General features: G+C 43.3%; 1 protein-coding gene across 3 annotated transcripts in view; it reads right to left on the minus strand.

Moving 5' to 3' along the window:
• The window catches only part of abca4b (ATP-binding cassette, sub-family A (ABC1), member 4b), a 184,462-nt gene that overhangs the window by 156,308 nt on the left and 4,694 nt on the right, over positions 1-23,460 (minus strand). For all 3 annotated transcript variants that reach the window (XM_073062717.1, XM_073062716.1, XM_073062715.1), the window contains exons 2-6: positions 16,827-16,935; positions 11,439-11,532; positions 10,755-10,896; positions 5,148-5,287; positions 1,410-1,537 (exon numbers count right to left, since the gene is read on the minus strand). In XM_073062717.1, coding sequence (XP_072918818.1) covers positions 1,410-1,537; positions 5,148-5,287; positions 10,755-10,896; positions 11,439-11,532; positions 16,827-16,892 — 570 coding nt within the window. In that variant the 5' untranslated portion in view covers positions 16,893-16,935. The remainder of the gene's footprint in view (positions 1-1,409; positions 1,538-5,147; positions 5,288-10,754; positions 10,897-11,438; positions 11,533-16,826; positions 16,936-23,460) is intronic.

Below are 23,460 nucleotides of genomic sequence, written 5' to 3' on the forward strand. Positions count from 1 at the left end.
AATTGAATTCATCAGCAAACTGTTCCCACCACACAAGGCAGGATAGAAATTTATATCTGCTCATGATGGATCAGCGGTCATTGCCAACACTGCCTGATATTTAATGCCTCTGCAGGAAACTCTACTAAATGACATCACATTATCCAAGTTGAATGTCACCCTCTATTAAAGACTGAATATACCATCGTACTCTGGATCAGCATTGTGTGCCTGGTCAAGGAAGAGTCCACTGAACAGCTTTACAGCCAAGCTCTTTGTTGAGAAGGGACTTTTGAATAATATACTCTTTATTAGCTACCTCCTGTACCCAAAAAAGTGGCCACTGAGTCTATGTTCATGGCCTTCTATTGCTGCAGCGCATCCACTTCAAGGTTCAACAAGTGGTGCATTGAGACATGCTCTTCTGCACGCCAAAGTTGTAATGTGGTTTCTTGAGTTACTGACACCTTCCTGTCAGCTTGAGCCAGCGTAGCCATTCTCCTCTGACCTCTCTCCTTAACAAGGTATTTTCACCCACAGAACTGCCACTCACTGGGTGTTTTTTTTTTTGTTTTTCACACCATTCTCTGTAAATTCTAGAGTCTGTTGTGTGTGAAAATCCCAGTTGTTTCTGAAATATTCAAAACACCCCATCTGGCAAAGACACTTAGACCGTATTTCTTCCCCATTCTGATGTTTGGTCTGAACAATAACTGAACCTCTTGACAATATCTGCATGCTTTTACGCATCGAGTTGAAGCCACATGATTGACTGATTAGATACTTGCATTAACGAGCAGATGTACAGGCGTACCTAACTACTGAGTGTATGTGAGAGAGACGGTTTACAGGGAAATGCGTAGCAAAATGAAATTAATGGGAATGCTCTGAGAGCTAGTGTTGACTCTGACCTCTCTCATTACAAGGCACTTTCGGCCACAGAACTGCTGCTCACTGGTTGCGTTTCATATTCCGTACCGTTCTCTGTAAACGCCAGAGACTGCTGTGCATGAAAACCCCAGGAGATCAGCAGTTTCTGAGATACTCAAACCACCACCACTCCCATCCGGCACCACCAATCACTCCACGGTCAAAGTCACTTAGATCACATTTCTTCCCCATTCTGAATCTTGGTCTGAACAGCAACTGAACTTCATGACTATGTCTGCATGCCTTTGTGCATTGAGTTGCAGCACATGATTGGCTGATTAGATATTTGCATTAATGAGCAGGTGTGCAGGTGTACCTAATAAAGTGGCCACTGAGTGCCGTTGATTTGTACCTGACAGGACAACATGGAAAAGCCTCTACTTGAGTTGAATAGATGGAAACATGGTCTTAGTGAGAATGGGGTGGGGTGAGCAGGAAGGGGGTTGGCATTTCCTGCTTTCTTGTATTATTCTGCAGGCGGCAGTCCCAATAACACTTACCTGCTCAGGTCGCACTTGGGCATTGATCAACTGATGCACAACAGAGTCGGAAAGCTCAATTTCTTTGAGTAGAAATGAGGTCAGGGTTTCATCGTCCTTCAGAATGTCTTTGATACGAATACCTGTCCCTGAAAATGAAACAGCATATCATGAAAATAACTAAATAGAAGAATAAAGTGTTCTTCACCCTTCAACATAGTTAGTTTCTAACTTTGTTACTCTAGTCAGAATGCAAGATGGTAGGAACTTGCACACTCAAAATGCCGGAGAAACTTACCACTGAGGTTGGGTGAGATTAGAACCAGACGTCATAGGTTAAGAGTGAAAGGTGAATGTTTAAGGGGAACATGAGGGGGAAAGTTCTTCACTCGTAGGGTGGTGAGAATGTGGAACAAGCTGCCAGCAGAGTGGTGGATATGGGTTTGATTTCAACACTTAAGGGCAATCTTATAAAGCACATGGATGGATGGGGTAGAGTGGGCTATGTTCCAGGTGCGGGTCAATGGGACTAGTCAGATTAATAATTCAGCACAGACTAGATGGGCCAAAGGGCCTGTTTCTGTGCTGTAGCATTCTATGACTCTCTGACACTAACTTAGCAGATCAGGCAGCATCTATGGAGGAAAATAAACCATTGATGTTTTGGGCGAGACCCTTACTAATCAGGAGGTCACCTGAGCAGTTTGGCATGTACTCACTTCACAAGTTGCTCTAAAATATTTTGGATATTCATTTTATCAAAATATTAAATTTCTCCTGAAACCTCTCTGCTCTTAACAAGAAAACTTGCATTATCTCTGGTCCTTTCAAATGACTGAAGACCCACATCTTTGACAAATATTCTTACATCTTAGGTATAACTTGGTATATATCTCTGGATGGAGGGGCTTGCCTGGTCATTAGTGATGGACTAGAGGTTGTAGATGTGCTGTCACAACCTCAACATCACTATGTGCTGCGCTGTGTAACATAGAAGATTATGGTCTTATGATCATGATTGTTTTTCGTAAAATTTTTTTACAGAAGTGATTTGCCATTGCCTTTTCTGGGCTGTGACTTTACAATGGTGACCCCAGCCATTATCAATACTCTTCAGAGATTGTCTGCCTGGTGTCAGTGGTTGCATAACCAGGACTGGTGATATGCACCAGCTGCTCAAATGACCATCCACCACCTGCTCCCTTAGCTTCATGTGACCCTGATCAGGGGGCTAAGCAGGTGCTACACCTTGCCCAAGGATGACCTGCAGGTTAGAGGAGGGAAGGAGTGCCCTACACCTCCTTAGGTAGAGATGCATCTCCACCCCACCAATCATGTCATAACTTCATTTTCTCCATAAAAGATCACCCTTCCTTTCTGCAGACTGAGTACAAGTATATTCCTGGGTTCCATTTTACTATCAATGATTTGTAAAAGCAAGCAAGTGATTTATTTGTATAGCACCTTTCGAACACAAGGCAGTTCAAAGTGCTTTACGTAGAACAAGATATAAAAAAATCAAACACCAAATTTCAGGCAATATATAAGAGAGTAAAATCATACAAAAAAATAGATAAATTGAAGTTACAGTGCAGATGATTCTAATTAAAAGCTACAGCAAAAAGAAAAGTTTTAAGCCTCGATTTAAAAGAGCTTCAAGTTGGGGCAGACTTCAGATCCTCTGGGAGGTTATTCCAGATATGTGGAGCATAGTAATTAAAAGCAGTTTCACCCTGTTTAGTTTTGACCCTGGGGACTTTAAGCAGACCTGCCCCAGACGATCTGAGAGCTCAAAGAGGTTCTCAATGCAGCAAGAGATCAGAGATATGTTTCAGCCCTAGACCATACAGTGCTTATAAACCAGGAGTAATATTTTAAAGTCAGTCCTCTGATGGACAGGAAACAGCATAAGGATCTGAGAACTGGAGTGATATGTGTTACTTTCTTGGTGTTAGTAAGGACTATAGCAGCATCGTTCTGAATGAGCCAGAGCCATCTGAGGGATTTTCACAGAGACCTGTGAAAACGCCATTAAAGCGGTCAAGCCTACTAAAAATATACCCATGGACAAGTTTTTCTAGGTCTTGCTGAGAAATAAACCCTTTAACTCTTGCTATATTTTCAAGGTGGTAATAGATTGACTTTGTAATTGTCTTAACGAGGCAATTAAAATTTAAGTCGGAGTCCATCACAACACCAAGATTTCTGGCTTGGTTTGTGGACTGTAACTACAGGGATTCTAAGTGAACGCTGACTTTTAATTGTGGCTGAATCGAGTCTAGGCAATGTACTCCAGTGGGTTTAAAACATGAAGATAATCATTAAACTCTCCTAGTTCCCAGACAGTTTTTTTGGGGGACGTCTGGTATCAGTATTAGATGAACTTGCTACTTCTCTGATTTGTGAATACTGGTATTCCTGCTGACATTTTGGCAACAGCAATTAAATGTCAACAGTGCTTAAAGGAGGTGATGTTTTTAGATATCCTGACAATGTGACGCTGTGTAAAATAGATGCCTGTTCTTTCTTGCTTTTACTGCAGTTCATGACACATTGCTTGACCCCCTTACCCATTAACTCGGGGTCTTAATGGTGCATTGCCTTATTCCACACCTCAAAGCAATGACCTCATCTTGTCATAATACATTCATAACTCATCCTGACCTCGATGGCTTGAGCACTATCCTCACCTCCTCTGTAACCGTCAGTGGAACAATTGTACACTGGTGGTTCCGGCACCGCTCTCCACCCCCCCGCCCCCCGCCTCAGTACTTGGCCCTGGTATTATGCAGTGGCAGCCCTGTATTGTCGTTGCTGTGCTGGTCTGCTGCTAGGTGGTGTCAGTTTATGGAACTAGTTCCAACAGAGACCACTGCGAAATAATCCCCCGTCCATGCCAGTACTGCACCCCAGCACTCTGATAAACGTGAGGGAATGCACCTCGGGAGCACTGCTGTGGCTAGGACACTTACCGTAACTGGAACAGGCAGACAGAGCGAACTTGGCATGCAAGAGAAAAGATCTATGAAGGTGGCAGGTACACTAGATAACGTAATAAAAAGGCACATGCGATAATGACCTTCGTTAGTTGGGGCATACAAGAAAATACAGAATAACTCTTTATCTGGTCTTTGTTAGGCTTTGTTTACTTTCATTCCTTCATTTGTTATGTGCCGTTTCGTGTCACGTGGGAAATCATTGTCTTTCCATGACCATAATTGTTGTTGCAAAGTTTTCTACAGGAGTGGTTCGCCATTGCTTTCTTCTGGGCAGTGTCTTTACAAGATGGGTGACCCTAGCCATTATCAATACTCTTCAGAGAGTATGGTCACATAACCAGGGCTTGTGATGTGCACCAGCTGCTCATACGACCATCCACCACCTGCTCCCATGGCTTCATGTCATCCTGGGGGGGTGGTGAGGGGGCTAAGCAGCTGCTACACCTTGCCCAAGGGTGACCTGCAGGAACACCTTTGGTAGACATGTATCTCCACCCTGTTACCTTGTTATGTGTCCGAAGTTACACCTGTGGCTTCACTTCAGTCATTGGGCATATTTAAAGCAGAGATTGATTAGTCAGGGCATCAAAGGTTACAGGGAGATTGCAGAAGAATGGGATAGAGGGGGATAATAAATCAGCCATGATGGAGTGGCAGAGCAGACTCGATGGGCCAAATGGCCTATTCAGCTCCTATGTCTTATTGTTTTATAGTCTGAGTTCTTGAAATATTATTTATGTATGAAGGCATAACTCCTTGCCTGCAACTCTCCTCGGATTGGTTCTGAGAATATCCATGAAGTCGGATAGAAAGCTGACGTCATCCCAGATTACGCGTAGCTTATGAATTTCAGGTTTATTAACCAGCAGCTCCTGAGCATCCGCATATATACGTGCAAGTCTAGAAAGAAGACCAGAAGAATACAAACACGTTAGGTTTTCCACACAAAATCTACACTGCACTAATATTTAACTGCTACCTTACAACATCCTTCAAGAGGAACACAACTTTGTTATGGTTTGCAGGCTTGCATGCCTCTGTTATCCAGAGAGCTATGTTGGCTGGAGTCAGGGCGTTATGCTTTAGCTCTTGATAGGGTCACCCATGTCAAACAGGTCAAAGGGTAGAGGTCTGACTAAAAGTGGTCCACCAGTTCTCCAGGTTTGGGGCTAACAACCCTGACTGGTCAAACAGCAATGAAGAATCCTTCTATGTCTCTGATGGAGGACCTTCATTGCTTCCCTAAATGCCAGCAGTAAATAAGAAAGTTCAACTCCAACATGGGCACTAGCTCCCCTGGTATCCAGGACATCTTCAAGGAGTGATCTCAGAAAGGTGACATCCATCATTTAGGATCCCACCCAGGACATGCCCTCTTCTCATTGCTACCATCAGGAAGGAGGTACAGGAGCCTGAAGGCACACACTCAGCGATTCAAGAACAGCTTCATCCCATCTGCTATTCGATTTCTGAATTGACATTGAACCCATGAACACCACCTCACTACTTTTCTTTTAATTTTTATTTTTGCCCAACTTATTTAATTTAACTATTTAATATATACAGTACCTACCTGCTGTAATTCTCAATTATTTTTCTCCATGATTATGTATTGCAATGTACTGCTGCCGAAACAACAGCAAATTTCACAACAAATGCCGATGATATTAAACCTGATTCTGAAATAGCAGTGTTGAAGAGCAAATCTAGGTAACACCCAGCGGTCCTTAGCCTGCTCAGAGTTGGCCAGTCTCAGCCATACAAGCAGTTGGCGGGGTCATGCTTAGCACATTAATAAAAGTCAGTCAACTTTACCTGTTATGGTTGGGAAATATGGAGGTTTGGATATATATTTCTCATACAGCATCTCCTGACAACAAAGATACTCACCATTCAGCTCAGTGAGTCTACGTTGCCTTTCAGAGCAATGCCATCACTTCACTTCCCTCACTTGTTTCCCACACTCTCTCCCCTGATTCTACAACCATTCACCTACCTGAGGCAATTTACAGCAGCCAATCAACATGTTTCTTGGATTTGGGAGTAAACCAGGCATCCAGGAGAAATCTATGCAGTTACAGAGAGAATGGGCAATCTCAGCTACAATGCACCAGGGCACAGAATCCAAGATAGGGCGCTGGAGGTATGAGGTCTGGTGGGCCTCAGCTACAGTGTTCCAGAGTAATACAGCGTAGATACAGACCCTTCGGCTCAACTGATCCACACCAACCACAACATCCTCTCTGCTAGTCCCAGTTGTCCACATTCGGCCCATAACCCTCCAAGCTCTCTCCTCTAGGATATTGGACCCCTCCAGTTCAAGTGCAGCTCAACCCTCATGTACAAGTGGCCTCAACCTCAGGAGAGACACAATCATCCCAGAAACCAGATCCTTGACCCTATGCCAGCTCCCCAGCAATGCATTCATCTGGCCTATCTTTCTATTCCCGAATTCACTAACACATGGTACCAGCAGTAAGCTGAAGATCACTTCCCTCGAGCTCCTGCGCTTTAATTTCTTAACTAGCTCCCTATGCTCATTCTGCAGGACGTCATCCCATGTCTACCTACAGGTATGTTAGTTGTACTAACGTGTACAACGACCTCTGGCTGTTCACCCTTCTCCCTTGAGCAGTTTCTGCGGTTACTCAGACATGCTTGGTCCTAGCACCCAGGAGGCAGCACATCACCCTCTGTGGCCACATAATCTCCTGTCCATGTGCCTCTCCAGGGAATGAGGAATTTGAAAGAACTGTTCTCCAAAAGGAGTCAGAATGTTTAGATGAGAAGGTGAAATGAACATTCCTGGACTGTTTTGATTATTTTTGTGGTTTGATACTTTATATTCTGTGCTTTTCCCTCATTTGCGCCATTTGTTCTTTTTTGTGCATTGGGGGATTTGATGTTTTTTGTTCTTTGAACAGGTTCCATAAGACAATAAGACATTGGAGCAGAATTAGGCTATTTGGTTAATCGAATCTGCTCCACCATTCCATCCTGTCTAATTATTCCTCACAACCACACTCTCTTGCCTTCTCTCTGTAACCTTGGACTCCCTGATTAATCAAGAACCCATCAACCCCACCTTAAGGCCTACGCAACCATCCATGGTAATGAATTCTACAGATTTACCACCCTCTGGCTAAAGAAATTTTTCCTCATCTGTTCCAAACACACATCCCTCTTTTTTGAAGCTGTGCCCTCTGGTCCAAAACTCCCCACTAAAGGAAACATCATCTCCACATCCACTCTGTCTAGACCTTTCAATATTCGATCCCCCCTCATTCTTTTAAACTCCAGTGGGTTCAGGTCCAGAGCCATCAAATGCTCTTAATATGTTAACCCTTTTGTTTCCAGGATCATACTTGTGAATCTCCTCGGGACTTTCCAATGCCAGCACAACTTTTCTTCAATAAGGGGACCAAAGCTGCTCACAAAACTCCACGTGTGGTCTGACCAATGCCTTATAAAGCCTCAGCATTATATCCTTGCATTTATATTCTAGTCCTCTCAAAATAAATGTTAACAACGCATTTGAATTCCTTACCACTGATTCAACCTGCAAGTTAACCTTTAGGGAATTCCTTTATCCCTATTTTCTTGGAATAAAGGACCACTTCTAAGCAATACTCAAACCAAAAGTTGTAGATTCATAGTTTGCTGAGGACTAGATCTGTGGCATTTAAGAGCAATGATCCAGAACTATACAAGAAGTCCGGGTACGAAATATGGAAGGCTATTTTATGGGCGAGAAAACAATTCCGATTGTGATTAGCGATTGAATTAGATGCATGTCAGGTCTGGCAGGGTTTGCAAACCATTACTTCCTACAAATGAAACCTAACATCATGAATGGCTGTAATCACCTGGACAATAGTAATACTTATGTCGGGCTGCTGTTTATTGACTATAGTTCAGTGTTCAACGCAGTCATACCCTCTGTACCTCCCTCTGCAACTGGATCCTTCACTTCCTTACTGGGAAACCACAGTCTGTGCGAATCAGAATTAACATCTCTTCCTTTCTGGCAATCTACACCGGAGCACCTCAAGGATGTGCGTTTAGACACTGCTCTACTCTTTCTACACCCATGGTTGTTGGCTAGACACATTTCAAACACCATCTATATATTTGCCAACAATATGACTGTTGTTGGCAGAACTTCAGGTGCTAACGAGGATGCAGCGGATTGAGTCCTTGCACTCAACATCAGAAAGAGCAAGGAATTGACTGTGGACTTCAGGAAGGGGAAGTCAGGGGAACACGCACCAGTCCTCATCGAGGGATCAGAATTTGAAAGGGTGAGCAGTTTTAAGTTCCTGGGTGTCAACATCTCTATCTATCCTGTGCCCAACATCTTGATGCAATTACCAAGGCACAACAGTGGCTAAATTTCATTAAGAGTTCGAGGAGGATTTAGAATGTCACCAAAGACAGAGACACTCGCAAATTTCTATCGTGGAAAGCATCCTAACCGGTTGCATCACCATCCGCTATGGAAGGGTCGCTCCATAGGTCTCTTTGTTTCGAGGCTGTCTGTGGAAAGACAAATCTCAGGGCTGTATACTGCGTACATACTTTGATAATAAATATAGTTTGACTCTTTAGAAGAATAAACAATGACTTACACTGCCCCTCAAATGTACTTGTGGTAAGTTGGATAATGCATGATTCTTTAAGTGAGCATTGTGGCACAGGGGGAATATTTATTTATTTATTTTTATTTAGAGATGTATCATAGCAACAGGCCCTTCCAGCCCGGAGCATCCATGCAGTCATGAGGAGAACATACAAACTTCCAAACTCAGGTTGGAGGAACAACACCTTATATACCGGCTGGGTAGCCTCCAACCTGATGGCATGAACATTGACTTCTCTAATTTCCGTTAATGCCCCTCCTCCCCTTCTTACCCCATCCCTGACATATTTAGTTGTTTTTTTCTCTGTCTGTCTGCCCATCACTCTGCCTGTTCTCCATCTCCCTCTAGTGCTTCCCCCCCTTTCTTTCTCCTGAGGCCTCCTGTCCCATGATCCTTTCCCTTCTCCAGCTCTGTATCACTTTCACCAATCACCTTTCCAGCTCTTAGCTTCACCCACCCCCTCCGGTCTTCTCCTATGATTTCACATTTCCCCCTCCCCCCACTACTTTCAAATCTCTTAGTATCTCTCCTTTCGGTTAGTCCTGACGAAGGGTCTCGGCCCGAAATGTCGACAGTGCTTCTCCTTATAGATGCTGCCTGGCCTGCTGTGTTCCACCAGCATTTTGTGTGTGTTGTTCGAATTTCCAGCATCTGCAGATTTCCTCGTGTTTGCTCCTTACAGGCAGTTGCAGGATTCGAACCCAGGTTGCTTGCACCCTAATAGTGTTATGCTAACTGCTACACTACCATGCCAACCTATATTTAATGTCGATCGATGCACAAGTTAGCAATAAATCCTTTGAACCTCGTCCTGAGATTAATGTATTTAAATGGATCAATCTGACAGTAGAGTAAAAAATATTTTGGTATAGTCCCACAATCGGACATGCTGAGGTATCAGGCAACACACACAAAATGCTGGTGGAACGCAGCAGGCCAAGCAGCATCTATAGGAAGAAGTACAGTCTACGTTTCGGGCCTGCAGCGTTCCACCAGCATTTTGTGTGTGTTGCTTGAATTTCCAGCTTCTGCAGATTTCCTTGTGTTTGCTGAGGTATCAGGTTACCTGTAATAACCCCAAGGCTGGAGGTTTCATGAGCAATGGACACTAAATGCTGGAGGAATTCAGCAAGTCAGGCAGTACCTATGGAGGGAATTAAACCATCGATGTTTCGGGCCAAAACCCTTCACCAAGACTAGCACTTGTGTGTGTTCCTCAAAATTTCCAGCATCTGCAGAATCTCTTGTGTCTCTGGAGATTTGATCGTTGCTGCTGTTGAAGTGACAACTGGACTTAGTCCAGTCGTCGGTGATGATAACAAACTTTGTGGAGCCATTGGGAAGAGGAAAGTAATTGAAGTACGTGCACCATCTCTTCACCCCTTCATTGTTCCCCAAACACACACATCCCTCGGCACCAAATGATCACTGTGACATGAAAGGACAACTGCTACAACTCACAGCCAGAGGGTGACAGATCAAAGTAAGGACTGGGGAGAAAAGAGGAAAGGACATCTGAAACATCTGTAGCTACAAAATGTTGAGCCTTACATTTTATTTTTAATAATCTGTGAATGACTAAGTGTTTTTGCTCCAGTTATTTGAGTGGCACACACATTTATATTATTAAAACTACCAAAAACTGTTCCCATCTAAGGTTTTTAAGAGATTTCAAATGAATCATGGTACGTGGTAAATATTATTATGAATCCGTAAATTATACTTACATGGAGTTTCTGTAGTTTGAAACCACACCAGGAGATTCTCCATCAGTAGGGTACTGGAAGCAGGGGTTGTTGAGATTACAGAAAATTCCCTGTAACCATGGCAACATTCCCGCAGAGGGCATTGCTTTATTGGGAAAATGGCCTAAACAGGGGGGAAGAAAAGAAATTTCAAAAGACTGTTGTCTCTAAGTTTATTTCAGTACTCTTTCTTTGAAATTAGTTTAAATTCTATTAAAAACAAAGGTGTTGTGTCCAAAGAAAGAAGCTCTGTTTTCCCCCTGCTTCTCGTGATTGCACAAATACTTCAGTCAAACTAAGTGGTTTGGAACCACGTCAAATATTCAGCTTCAGCTGAAACACCAAGAGAGCTGATCCTGCCCTATTGTTGGTATTCTCTGTCCATGAAATATGCACCACTTGGGGAAAGAGATTGATGAATTAGGGCAGCTTATGGTGTGCAGTTATTATTCAGATCAAAAACAGACAGGGACTCCAGCCAGCAATATTCAGTTTTAGCATTTTACTCACAGCAGCTTCTCCTGGTATGTTGTTGGGTTCAGTTTTCTACTTATGGGTCTGGAGTTTCGAAAACAATGATTCTATCTTTTCAACACTGAGGTGCATGCCGGTGATTCAGATATAATGGTAAAGCCAACAACATACATCAGCTTTAATATTACTCACATTCATGTTGCTGGTAGAGAGGATTTGATTTCCGCAGCCAAACCAAAACAAGGAAAAGAGAGAGAGGCCAAACAAGTTCCACCAGGAAGCGAAGCTGGTCAGAGATTAGAAATCAGCTGTCAGTTAATAGCGGTATTAAAATCTGCCTGATTTTTGTTTTAAATAAAGTTTCGGTCATACATGTGTATTTGTATGCATTACAAATGGTTCATCTGCATAAAATCATTAAGAAGAGGGACGCCTCACGTCTTAATAAGCTGGTAAGGAAGGCGGGCTCTGTTGTGGGCAAAGTACTGGAGAGTTTAACATCGGTAGCTGAGCGAAGGGCGCTGAGTAGGCTATGGTCAATTATGGATAACTCTGAACATCCTCTACATAGCACCATCCAGAGACAGAGAAGCAGTTTCAGTGACAGGTTACTATCGATGCAATGCTCCTCAGACAGGATGAAGAGGTCAATACTCCCCAATGCCATTAGGCTTTACAATTCAACCGCCAGGACAAGAACTTTTTAAAAGCTATTATTAATGCTTTTTGAGATAGTGATTTAGATGCATATCATATTTTTTACTGAGTTAAGTATTGTATGTAATTAGTTTTGCTACAACAAGTGTATGGGACATTGGAAAAAAGTTGAATTTCCCCATGGGGATGAATAAAGTATCTATCTATCTATCTAAAATCATAAGGAGCATAGCTAGGGTGAATCTTTTCCCTACGGCTGGTGAATCAAGAACTACAGATTATAGGTTTAAGATGAGAGGGGAATGATTTAATACAAATTTGAGGGGCAACTATTTTTTTTTACACAGAGGGTAAGTATGCGGAGTGAGCTGCCAAAGGAAATAATTAAGACGTGTACAATAACAATTCTGTCTGGGTAGCCTCCAACCTGATGACATGAACATCGATATTTCGAACTTCCAGTAATTGTCCTACCCTTCTCCTTTACCATTCCCCATTCCTGTTTCACTCTCTCACCTTATCTCCTTACCTGCCCATCATCTCTCTCTGGGGCTCCTTCTCTTTCCCTTCCTTCCATGGTCTTCTACCCTCCCCTGTCAGACTCCCCCTCCTCCAGCCCTTTATCTCTTTCACCAATCAATTTCCCAGCTCCCTACTGCACCCCTTCCAGTTTCCCCTATCATCCACCACCTTGTGCGTTTTCCTCCCTTCTCCCACCTCTTACTCCGACTTCTCTTCCAGTCCTGATGAGGAGACTCAGCCCAAAATTTTGACTGTTTACTCCTTTCCATGGAAGCTGCCTGGTTTGCTGAGTTCCTCAGGCATTTTGCGTGAGTTACCTTTAGAAGACAGTTGTACAATTTAATAGAGAGGAAAGGTTTGGAAGGATTTGGGTTGAAGGCTGCAAGTAGGACAAGCTTGAAAAGCAGCTTTGTCAGCATCGGCCATTTGGGTTAAAAGGCCTGTTCCCATTTTGTATGACTCTATAAATGTCGTCATTTCATTAACCACTTTTATCAGTGTACAGGATGGCTGTACAGTACTGTGCAAAAGTTTTAGACACATATATTTAGCTAGGGTGCCTAAGACTTTTACACAGTACTGTATTTGTCAATGTGGAGCAGAGAGTTTCTAAATCTAATGGGAACAAAGGACATTGGGGATGGTAAGGGTGGAGTGCCACAGGAGGGCTGTGGGACAGGTGGCAGAGAAGGAGAGCCAGGGCAGAGAGGTGAGTGTGGTGTAAGTGCAGACACACACAGCCTTGAGACACCAGGCAAGGTCATTTGATTCAAAACAATTGCTTTATTGAGCATTACAGAATGTCTCTCTGGTGCCTCCCTCTCTCTTCCCCCTTTCCTAATCATGATTCCCCTCTCCCTGCCTGCTTCCCACTCTCAGTCCACAACAGAGATCCATATCAGAATCAGGTTTATCATCACTCACGTGTGTCATGAAATTTATTTTTTTTGTGTGGCAGCAGTACCATGAATTATATAAAATTACTGCAGTACCGTGCAAAAGTCTAAGGCAGCTTAGCTATATACATGTGCCTTAGACTTCTGCATAGTACCGCATCAGGTATAATGTCTGTTGGGAGAAACTCAAAACCTCCCCTCAGATGCTGCAATGGATTCACAACCCTAAAACCCACTCTACATGTTGAGCATGTGCGCTTCAGAACCAATAAGCAGATTGTTCATAATTACTGGGAGCTGGGATAGAAGGACAAATGATTCAACTATGATACCTAAAAGGAAAAGTCAACAAATTTTTCTTTGAGTACTGACAAACTCTAGATAAAGGATTAGGAATAAAACTATTTCTTGTCTTAATAGACCTAAAACAAACTCTTACACTGGCTACAGTATTGTTCTTGCCAAGCTCAGGCAGTTTGGAAGTAGTAATAGATGGTTTATCAAACCAGCCATTTATCTGTGTAAATAGTTGACGTGTATCTTTTTCCTTTATTCTCCTGTCCACCTTAGTTGCTATTATTAAATTGTTCCTCTGTCTTAATTACTGGCAATGCCAGTCCTCATTGAGGGATCAGAATGAAAAAAGGTGAGCAATTTCAAGCTCCAGGAAGTCAGTATCTCTGAGGATCTAACCTGGACCCAACATATTGATGCAGTTACAAAGACTATATTTCATCAGCAGCTTGACGAGATTTGGTATGTCACCAAAAACACTTGCAAATTTCCATAGATGTACCATGGAGAGCATTCAAGTCTGGCACTGCATAGGATCGAAATAAGCTGCAGAAAGTTTGTAAACTCAGTCAGCTCCATCAGGGGAACTAGCCTCCCCAGCATTAAGACATCTTCAAGGAACGATCTCTCAGAAAGGCACCATCCATTATTAAGAACCCCCATCACCCAGGACATGCCCTCTTCTCATTGCTAACATCAAGGTGGTGGTACAGGAGCCTAAAGGCACACACTCAACAATTCAGGAACAGCTTCTTCCCCACTGCCATCAGACTTCTGAATGGACATTGAACACATAAAAACTACCTCACTACATTTCTTTCTCTTTTTGCACTACTTATTTAACTTCTTACATTTACTCTTTCTGTAATTTAGTTATTATTATGCATTGAAATTACTGCTGCCTCATAACAAGAAATTTCATGACGTATGCCTATGATATTAAACCTGATTCTGATTCTGAACACCATGTTAATGATATGCTGTAGTTAATGCATTACCCAATTTGTGCATATCTCTTCATTACGGCATTTTACTTCTATATTAAAGCTACCTTCAAGATTGACTGGATAAGACACACCATCGACAGCAAGACTGTGTACATGGTACTGATGCAACGGAAATGACTCAACAGACAGCTAACTCCCCTAGTAATTGACAGCTCAAGAATCATATGTATCAGTAACTTTGATTATCAGAAAGACTAAAGACGCAGCAACTCAGATGAAAAAATGTCTGTTCTTTTTTCTGGGAAGTCTGAGTAAGGTGGTCATTAGTAGAACTTCGCAATTGAGAGTCAAGTAACTGGGGAGGCAGCATATTTCCTTCCCTGTGAGACCTTGATAAATAAGGTTTTTTTAAAAACGGGGATCTTATCATTTCAAGGTTACCATTGCCAATGCAAGCATTTACAATGGACTGCGAGAATGGCTGAGAGGATCATAGGGGTCTCCCTACCATCCTTCAGGGACAGTTATGAGTGCTGCGTAGGCAGGGTCCTCAGTATTATTAAGGATCCCACCCGTCCATCCAGCATCATCTTTGACTTTCTACCATCAGACAGGAGACTACGATGCATAAAAACAAGAATGGTCAGGATGCGAAACAGTTTCTTCCCTCAGGCCATTAGGTTCTAAACTCTGCCGCATTGCACTCAAAGTGCAGCTGGTCAATCTGTTCTGCACCCTTCAATATTTAATTTATGCACTTTAGTTTGTTTATCTATTTTAATGTATCTGTATTAATTCATCCTTACTTTCTTTAGTTATTATGTGTAATGTGTGTTATGTATACTACAGTGCAGATTGGAGAAACGTGGTATACATGTATATAGTTAAATGACAATAAACTTGACTTGATTTAATATTTTTGGATGTATTTATTTCCTAGAATTTAAATTCCCGACTGTCATGGTGGGATTTGAATTAGTTATGCTGTCAGCGTCTCCAGAAAGAAGACTAGAAACTTAATCACCATGCAAAGGCACCATTAACCATACACATAAACACACCAAAATCTCATCTTAACTGATCTTTTATTAGGTGTCTAGTCTACAGGTCATCCTATGTCTAAATACCCAATTAAAATTCTTATTTTACTTTCTTTTGACTTGAATTTTTTCTCAGTCTTAGGTATATTCATTTTGGCTTGCAGTATCAGAGGAAACCTAGGACAGAGTCATAGGGCACTACAGCAGAGAACAGACCCTTTGGCCCATCTAGTCCATGCCAAGCTGTTATTCTAGTCCCATCGAATCTCAACTGGATCACACACCTCCATACCCCATGTATTTATCCAAACTTCTCTTAAACTTTGTAATAGATGCTGAAACCACCACTTCCACTGGCAGCTCATTCCACACTCACACCACCCTCTGAAGGAAGAAGCTCCCCCTAGGATTCCCCTTAAATAATTCACCTTTCACTCTTAACCTATGACCTCCAGTTGCAATCTCACCCAATCTCAGTGGAAAAAGCCTGCTTGCATTTGCCCTGTGTATGTCCCTCATAAATGGTGTGAACACTTGCATTACATCCACCATCTCCAGTCCAGTGTACAGAAGGAATGTCACTACTAAAAGAAACACCTTTTGTATCCTAGCAGTGGATAACTTGATAGTGGAGCAATGTCATTGATGACTGACATCTACCATAGAATTGAATGGAAGCTATTTGCTGTAATTCCAGAACTGAGCTACCACATGGGCGCCACAGCAACATAGCGGTTAGGGTGACGCTATTACAGCTCGGGGATTCAGATTTCAATTCCGACATTCTCTGGAAGAAAGGTTTTAGGTTCTTCCCGTGTGCACGTGGGCTTCTTCCGGGAACTCCAGTTTTCTCTCACATGCCTAAGGCGTACCGGTTAGTAGGGTTAATTGCTCATTTGTAAATTGCTCTGTGATTAAGCTTGTGTTAAATCAGTGGGTTTCTGGGCGGTGTGGCTCACCGACAAGAAGCACCTGCTCTGTGCTGTAACAACCCAACCGACCACAAAAGCCAACTTACCAACGTTCAAATGAAATGAAGTCCATGTCACAAGGCACTGAGGTAAAAAGAGCAAAGCTGAACTTGGTGAAAATCTGCTACCTCAGTCCTTGAACTTGTTTACATAACATTTGATCCCGTATTAATAGTCTCCCTGTGCTATTTCCTTTCTACTGTTCATTGGTGTGGGAATGAATACAGACTGTTGGCTTTGTTCACTCACTGACCTTTTGTCTCTTCCTGAGGGTCCAGTTCTTCCACAGCAGGAGAGTGATTTGATTGGAGGAGCTCATTCTTCTGCCCCTCTCCCACTACAGTAATTTAGCATATGCACTTCTAAAATATAAACAGCAATGCCTTGACATTAGACAATTGAATTTATTTTTAAAAACAGGAAGGAACAACAATTCAGGAGATGCTGGTGCCTGACTCAGAGTTCTTCAGCTTCTTCAAAATAGCTCAGTTTGTAAAACCAGCGATTAGCTCGGCCAGAATAACACACACTGAATGCTGGAGGATCTCTGCAGGTCAGGCAGCCTCTTCGGAGGGACCTCAGACTGGAAAGGAAGGGTGATGAAGGTGTGGGGCAGCAGAATACCAGCAAGGTGAAAGGTGAACCTAGGTGAGCAAGAAGGTAGATGGGGCAGCGGGGGGTAATGAAGTCAGTAGCTGGGAGGTGACAAGTGAGAAAGGTGTCCTCTTTCCTCTCCCTCACGTTCTTATTCTGACTTCTTCTGCCTTCCTTTCCAGTCCTGATGAAGGCTCTGAGCTCGAAATGTCAACTGTTCATTCCCCTCCATTGAGGCTGCCTGACCAGCAGAGATCCCCCAGCATTTTGTGCGTGTTACCCTGGGTTTCCAGCATCAGCAGAATCTCGTGTTAATGATTAGCTGAGCCATTCAAGCCAGGAGAGTCCCAAAACCTCCGGGTAGTCAGCGATGGCTGAAATTCTTAACGATGTTATGATTAAAAGCAAATGAAAAAGTAAAATCAGATAGTGATGGGGGTTCACAATGGGTTGGTCAAAGTAGGTGGAGTAAAAAGACAAGGTAACATTTCAGAAGTGCATTCCTCATTCAAACCAAACAGAATGGTTTCTTGGTTTTGATTAAGGGTATGTACTGGAAATATTCAAACCAGCCCTTTACAGAGGCTGATCAACCTGCCTTCCATTTTCAAAATTGTGAATTCTGCAGATTAAGGGTATAATAATTAGACCACCATCATCATTATGTGCCGTGCCGCATGGCATGGGAGATCATCGTCTACCCATGACCATGATTGTCCTTGGCAAATTTTTCTACAGAGTGGTTTGCCATTGCCTTCTTCTGGGCAGTGTCTTTACAAGACAGGTTACCACAGCCAATACTCTTCAGATATTGTCTGCCTGGCGTCAGTTGTCACATAACCAAGACTTATGATAAGCACCAGCTGCTCATATGACCATCCACCTCCCGCTCCCATGGTTTCACGTTCCCCTGATCAGAGCGGATGGGGAAGGGTAAGCAGGTGCTACACCTTGCTCAAGGGTGACCTGCAGGCTAGTGGAGCAAAGGAGCGTTTTACACCTCCTTTGGTAGAGATGCATTTCCACCACGCCACCCAAATAATTAGACCAGTGAGATATAAAAGGCAGCGGATGCTGGGATATGGAGTTAGATGCTGAAGCAGCTCGGCCTGATGTGCCGAGTTCCTCCAACATCTTGTTTGTTGCCAATAGTTAGACTGCCTGAGGGTAAAACTGATTTACGGTGACAGTAATTTATGACAGGGATCCAGTGATATAATCTTAAGCCAGGAAAGGCTTGGTTGACACCTGCTCCTTACTGCTTGCTTCCTATTATGCTGCTGGTGTTTAGGGTAGCAATGAAAGTCCTCCATCTCTGTCTGTCCACACCTTCACACACAGATGTAGGCGGATTCTTCATTGATGTTTCCGGAACCATTTTTTTTGTTGACCAGTCAGGGTTGTTAACCCTGAGCTGAACCCCCAAACCTGGAGGACTGGTGGACCGCTCTTAATCTGGCCTCTACCCTTTGACCTGCTTGGCATGGATGACCCCACGAAGAGCCAAAGCACAAGGCTCTGACTCCAGCCAACATAGCTCTCCTGGTCACTGAGGCACTCAAGCCTTCAAACCCTACAACAAGGTTGTGGTCCTCTTGGAGGACAAGTGCTCCAGTCGTACAATAGTCACAGAATTCATTGTTTGATGACAATTATCGCACTGTGTGATTTGCAGGAGGGTTATAATGTCTCCCTCCAGAAGCGTTTAATAACAGGTCCCAAACGTCGTTCAGGAACAATAGACAGTAGGCAAAGGAGTAGGCCATTCGGCCCTTCTAGCCAGCACCACCATTCACTGTGATCATGGCTGATCATACACAATCAGTACCCCGTTCCTGCCCTCTCCCCATATCCCTTGACCCCGCTATCTATAAGAGCTCTATCTAACTCTCTCTTGAATGCATCCAGAGACTTGGCCTCCACTGCCTTCTGGGGCAGAGCATTCCACATATCCACCACTCTCTGGGTGAAAAAGTTTTTCCGCATCTCTGTTCTAAATGGCCTACCCCTTATTCTTAAATTGTGGCCTCTAGTTCTGGACTCACCCATCAGCGGGAACATGCTTCCTGCCTCCAGTGCGTCCAATCCCTTAATAATCTTATAGGTTTCAATCAGATCCCCTCTCATCCTTCTAAATTCCAGTGTATACAAGCCCAGTCGCTCCAATCTTTCAACATATGACAGTCCCACCATTCCGGGAATTAACCTTGTGAACCTACGCTGCACTCCCTCAATAGCAAGAATGTCCTTCCTCAAATTTGGAGACCAAAACTGCACACAATACTCCAGGTGTGGTCTCACCAGGGCCCTGTACAGCTGCAGAAGGACCTCTTTACTCCTATACTCAATTCCTCTTGTTATAAAGGCCAGCATGCCATTAGCTTTCTTCACTGCCTGCTGTACCTGCATGCTTGCTTTCATTGACTGATGTACAAGAACACAAGAAAAGATGAAGCAGACGGTTAAGTAACTAAGGAGGAACAATTATTATGGATTCATAAAATGCAGCACATGAATAAGTGTTTAGCTCAACATGGTTGTCCAGTTAGACCCACCATTCTGCCATTTCCTCAAAGCCTTTGGTTGGTTCCTTCCCTTCTTGAAACTTGCTTTTGATTCAATTCCTCTGCTCCCCCTCAGACACCACATTCCTGATTATAACAACACTTTGGGTGAAGGTTTCATGGTATACTGTACCTCTGTTTGTAACCTACAATCATCTTTAAATCGGTGAAGGCAAAGAGATAGTTTGACTTTTTGGTTCGAGACCTGCTACTCACTACTATCAGGACTCATTGCTATAGCCAAATGTCCTCCCACAGTACCCGTGTTTCTCACCATTTTGGCCCATGAGCTTCAAGCTCCATTCGGCCCTGACGCAGGAAGTCAGTCCAAACCGTCAGTTACCCATTTCTATCCACAGCTGCTACTTGACTTGTTAAGTTCTTCCAGCAGGTTTCATTTTGTTTCTGATTCCCCCATTCAATTTTTCTTGTACCTCCTTCTTTAAATCTGGAATTAAACATTCCTTTTGCTTCTATAAATACTTACTTATTTCTACCCAAATCTGACTTTTTGCTCAGACATGACCACTAGTTAAGCTTTAGCCAATGTTCTATAATGGTGGGACAGAGCAGTCATTTTAACAGGCTTGCTTGCCACGGCGTCTGACTGGCAACTGAATGTTGATCTGGGCAAGCAATTAAAGTTCCTTGACTTCATTGCATCTTCATCACTGAGGCCTGACACAGCCATTCTGTCAGAAACCTCAAATCAGGTGGTCATAGCAGAGCTGACAGTTCCTTAGGAAGACTGGTTTGAGGAGGAGTTTGAAGGTAAGGAAGCCAAATAGCAGGAGCTGGTAGAGCAGTGTGAGACACAGAGGTGCAGGACACGGTGCAAGCCTATAGAGGTGGAATGTACGGGGGCGGCAAAGAAAAGAGCCACCAGGACCGTCACAGAGGCTGCTGGGTGAGCCTCTAGATGGCAACGGATTGAGAGGTGTGATCCGTGAACCAATGCTGCTGGGACACAAGCCAGGGCCTAATCAACCCTGGCTGGGCTGCCTGAGTGAGAGTGTCTGATGTTGAAAAACCCCAGTCACGCAGCAACCACAGGCTACATCACTCAGCATCATAGCCAGTAGGGTGATCAGTAGGACTTTCGTCTCAGTGTGTCAATGAATCAGGTTCAGTTCTCACATTCAATGCCTTCTGTGTGTCCTGTGATTGTGTGGGTTTCCTCTGGGTGTTCCAACAACTGCCCATGTCACAAAAACAAGCTGATTGATTACTTAATTGCTACCAGTGTACAATTAAGTGATGGGGCCTTGGAGGTAGGTGCCGGATTTGATGGGAGTGTAGGGAGAATAGAATACATGGAAAGTTAGTGGAGAAAATGAGAGTGGCCTGGGTTTGATAGACCAAATAACCTCCTTCAATGCCGAAAAGCAATATGGACGGATCTTGGCTTTATTTCTCCATTCCCATTAACAAAGCCAATGGTTTCATATACATTTAAGTGACATTTCAACATTAAATATCTGTGTAAAAACACTTCCTGAATCAGAATTCTTGTGAAACCTGCATTATTTCATTTTGCTTTTCCTTATAATTCCCTCAAAAACGTATGATTTCAGAGTACTGTGTTAAATCTCACCTGAGTTTGTCTGAGTCTTTTACTAATCCACTTCCTGCAAATTCAAAGCAACCCACACAAGATGCTGGAGGAACTCAGCAGGTCAGGCAGCATCTACAGAGATGAGTAAGCAGTCGACGTTTCAGGCTGAGTCCCTTCTTCGGGGCTGAAGAGAAGATTTAAAGTTCTTCAGGGTAGGCATTCCTCGAAGTGACTTTGCAGTGGAGCATCAAATGATAAACATGAGAACGTCTGCAGTTGCTAGAAATCCAAAGCAACGCACACAAATGCTGGAGGAGCTCAGCAGGTCAGACAGCATCTATGGAGATTAATAAACAGTTGTTTCGGACTGAGACTCTTCTGCAGGGACTTTGAATCCTGATTTTTTTTTGAGAAGTTTATTGTCTTTATGTAAACATTCATAACGTGCTTTCTATACTTGAGTCCCAAAGTCATTAAACAGATTAAAAAGAGCCTAATACTGAGCCTTGGAGACACCACTGTACAGTTCCCTGTGACTAAATGGTAACCGTTTACCATTTTCTGCCCTTCACAAAGATTTGTGTCTTTGCCGCCGGAATCCCTGTAATCCAATTCTGTTTGCACATCTAATACGTCGTATATTTCTAAATGCCTTTTGAAAGTTCACAGCCATGCCAATAACAGCATTTCCATTGGTCTGGTTTATTATTTTATCAATGAATTTGATCAAGTTAGCTTTTAATAAATACAAGCTGTCTTTCATTGTCTAGCTAGTATTTATGAAAACTATTAATATTTTTCTCATAAATCGACTTTATAAATTTCTTTTCCCACTGACACGAAGCTGAGTGGCCTGCAGTTGTTGGGTTTATCCTTCTCCCATATTTCAAATGAGAATGCAGTTCTCCACTGGCACCACTCTCATCTCTAAGGAGAGCTGAAAGTCTGTTATGTAGTCACAGGGCAATACAGCACGGAAACAGGCCTGTTAGCCCAACTCATCCATGCAGACCTATCTAAGCTAGTTGGATTTGGCCTGTGTCCCGCAAACATAGAACATTACAGCATAGTACAGGCCCTTTGGCCCACAACACTGTGTTGACCTTTTAGCCTGCTCCAAGATCAATCTAACCCTTCCCTCCTACGTAGCCCTCCATTTTTTTCCTATTATCCATGTGGCCATCTACTTCTTCATCCACTTATCTCACCAAATGCCTTTTAAATGTGTTATGGCACCTCCTCAACCAGTTTCACTGGTTAGCTTGTTCTCTACATGCACCACCTTCTGCACGAAGAGGTTGCTGCTTATATCTGTCTTAAGTCTTTCCCGTCATCTTATACCTTAAGTTTCTGATGCCCTTTACATGGGGGAAAAAGACTGTGTGCGTTCACATTATCCATGCCCCTTCTGATTTTATATATCTTGATAAGATTATCTTTTGGTCTCACATTCAATCCCATTTTCACTTTCTATGTACTTGCAACATTCAATCTGGCATCTCTACATTTAAATAAAAGGACATATCTGTCATAAACATCCCTTTACTTGCTCATCCAGAAACCTACTGCACGGCGAGGCTTGGTCTGTCTTGTACCTGAACCTGCCCTCCATTCTAGTTTTGTGATTCTGAAGTGGCTAATCAGGTCAATGTGGGAGCCGCTGTCTCTTCTAGAAGAGGGAGCAGGTTGTGGTCGATGGGGCAGCTGAAAGGATAGGTGGTGAGGTCATTGATGCACCATCAATAACTCTAGGAGACTGGAAGTGAGCGATAGGCTTTTATTAACAGCGTAAAGGGAGCACGACATCTCAAAAACTGAGGGAGGAGCAGTGCCCCAATCGCCTTTATACAGGGGTCCGTGGGAGGAGCCACAGGAGCAGTCAGCAGAAGGGCGTGTCCAGACAGGTATACATAGTTTACCACAGTCATGTACTCCTTCTGCTACTAACGCAGACCTACTGCGTGTTCCCAATATGTCTCGAGTCTCTCAGTGCCATCCTGAATTCCCCTTCCTCTCGCATGGGCTGGATATCATTAAGAATGAGTGTAGATGTTACATTCCTTCGGGCTAGCTTGGAGCCCGTCCTGGAATCTTTTCCTTTGTTAACCTGGCAATTACTTCCAATGACAGAGCTCAGAATAGCATGTGTATTTTGGCCAAGCACCTAAAGATTT

Source organism: Hemitrygon akajei, chromosome 12 (genome assembly GCF_048418815.1).
Source record: "Hemitrygon akajei chromosome 12, sHemAka1.3, whole genome shotgun sequence".
NCBI classification, from domain to species: Eukaryota; Metazoa; Chordata; class Chondrichthyes; order Myliobatiformes; family Dasyatidae; genus Hemitrygon; species Hemitrygon akajei.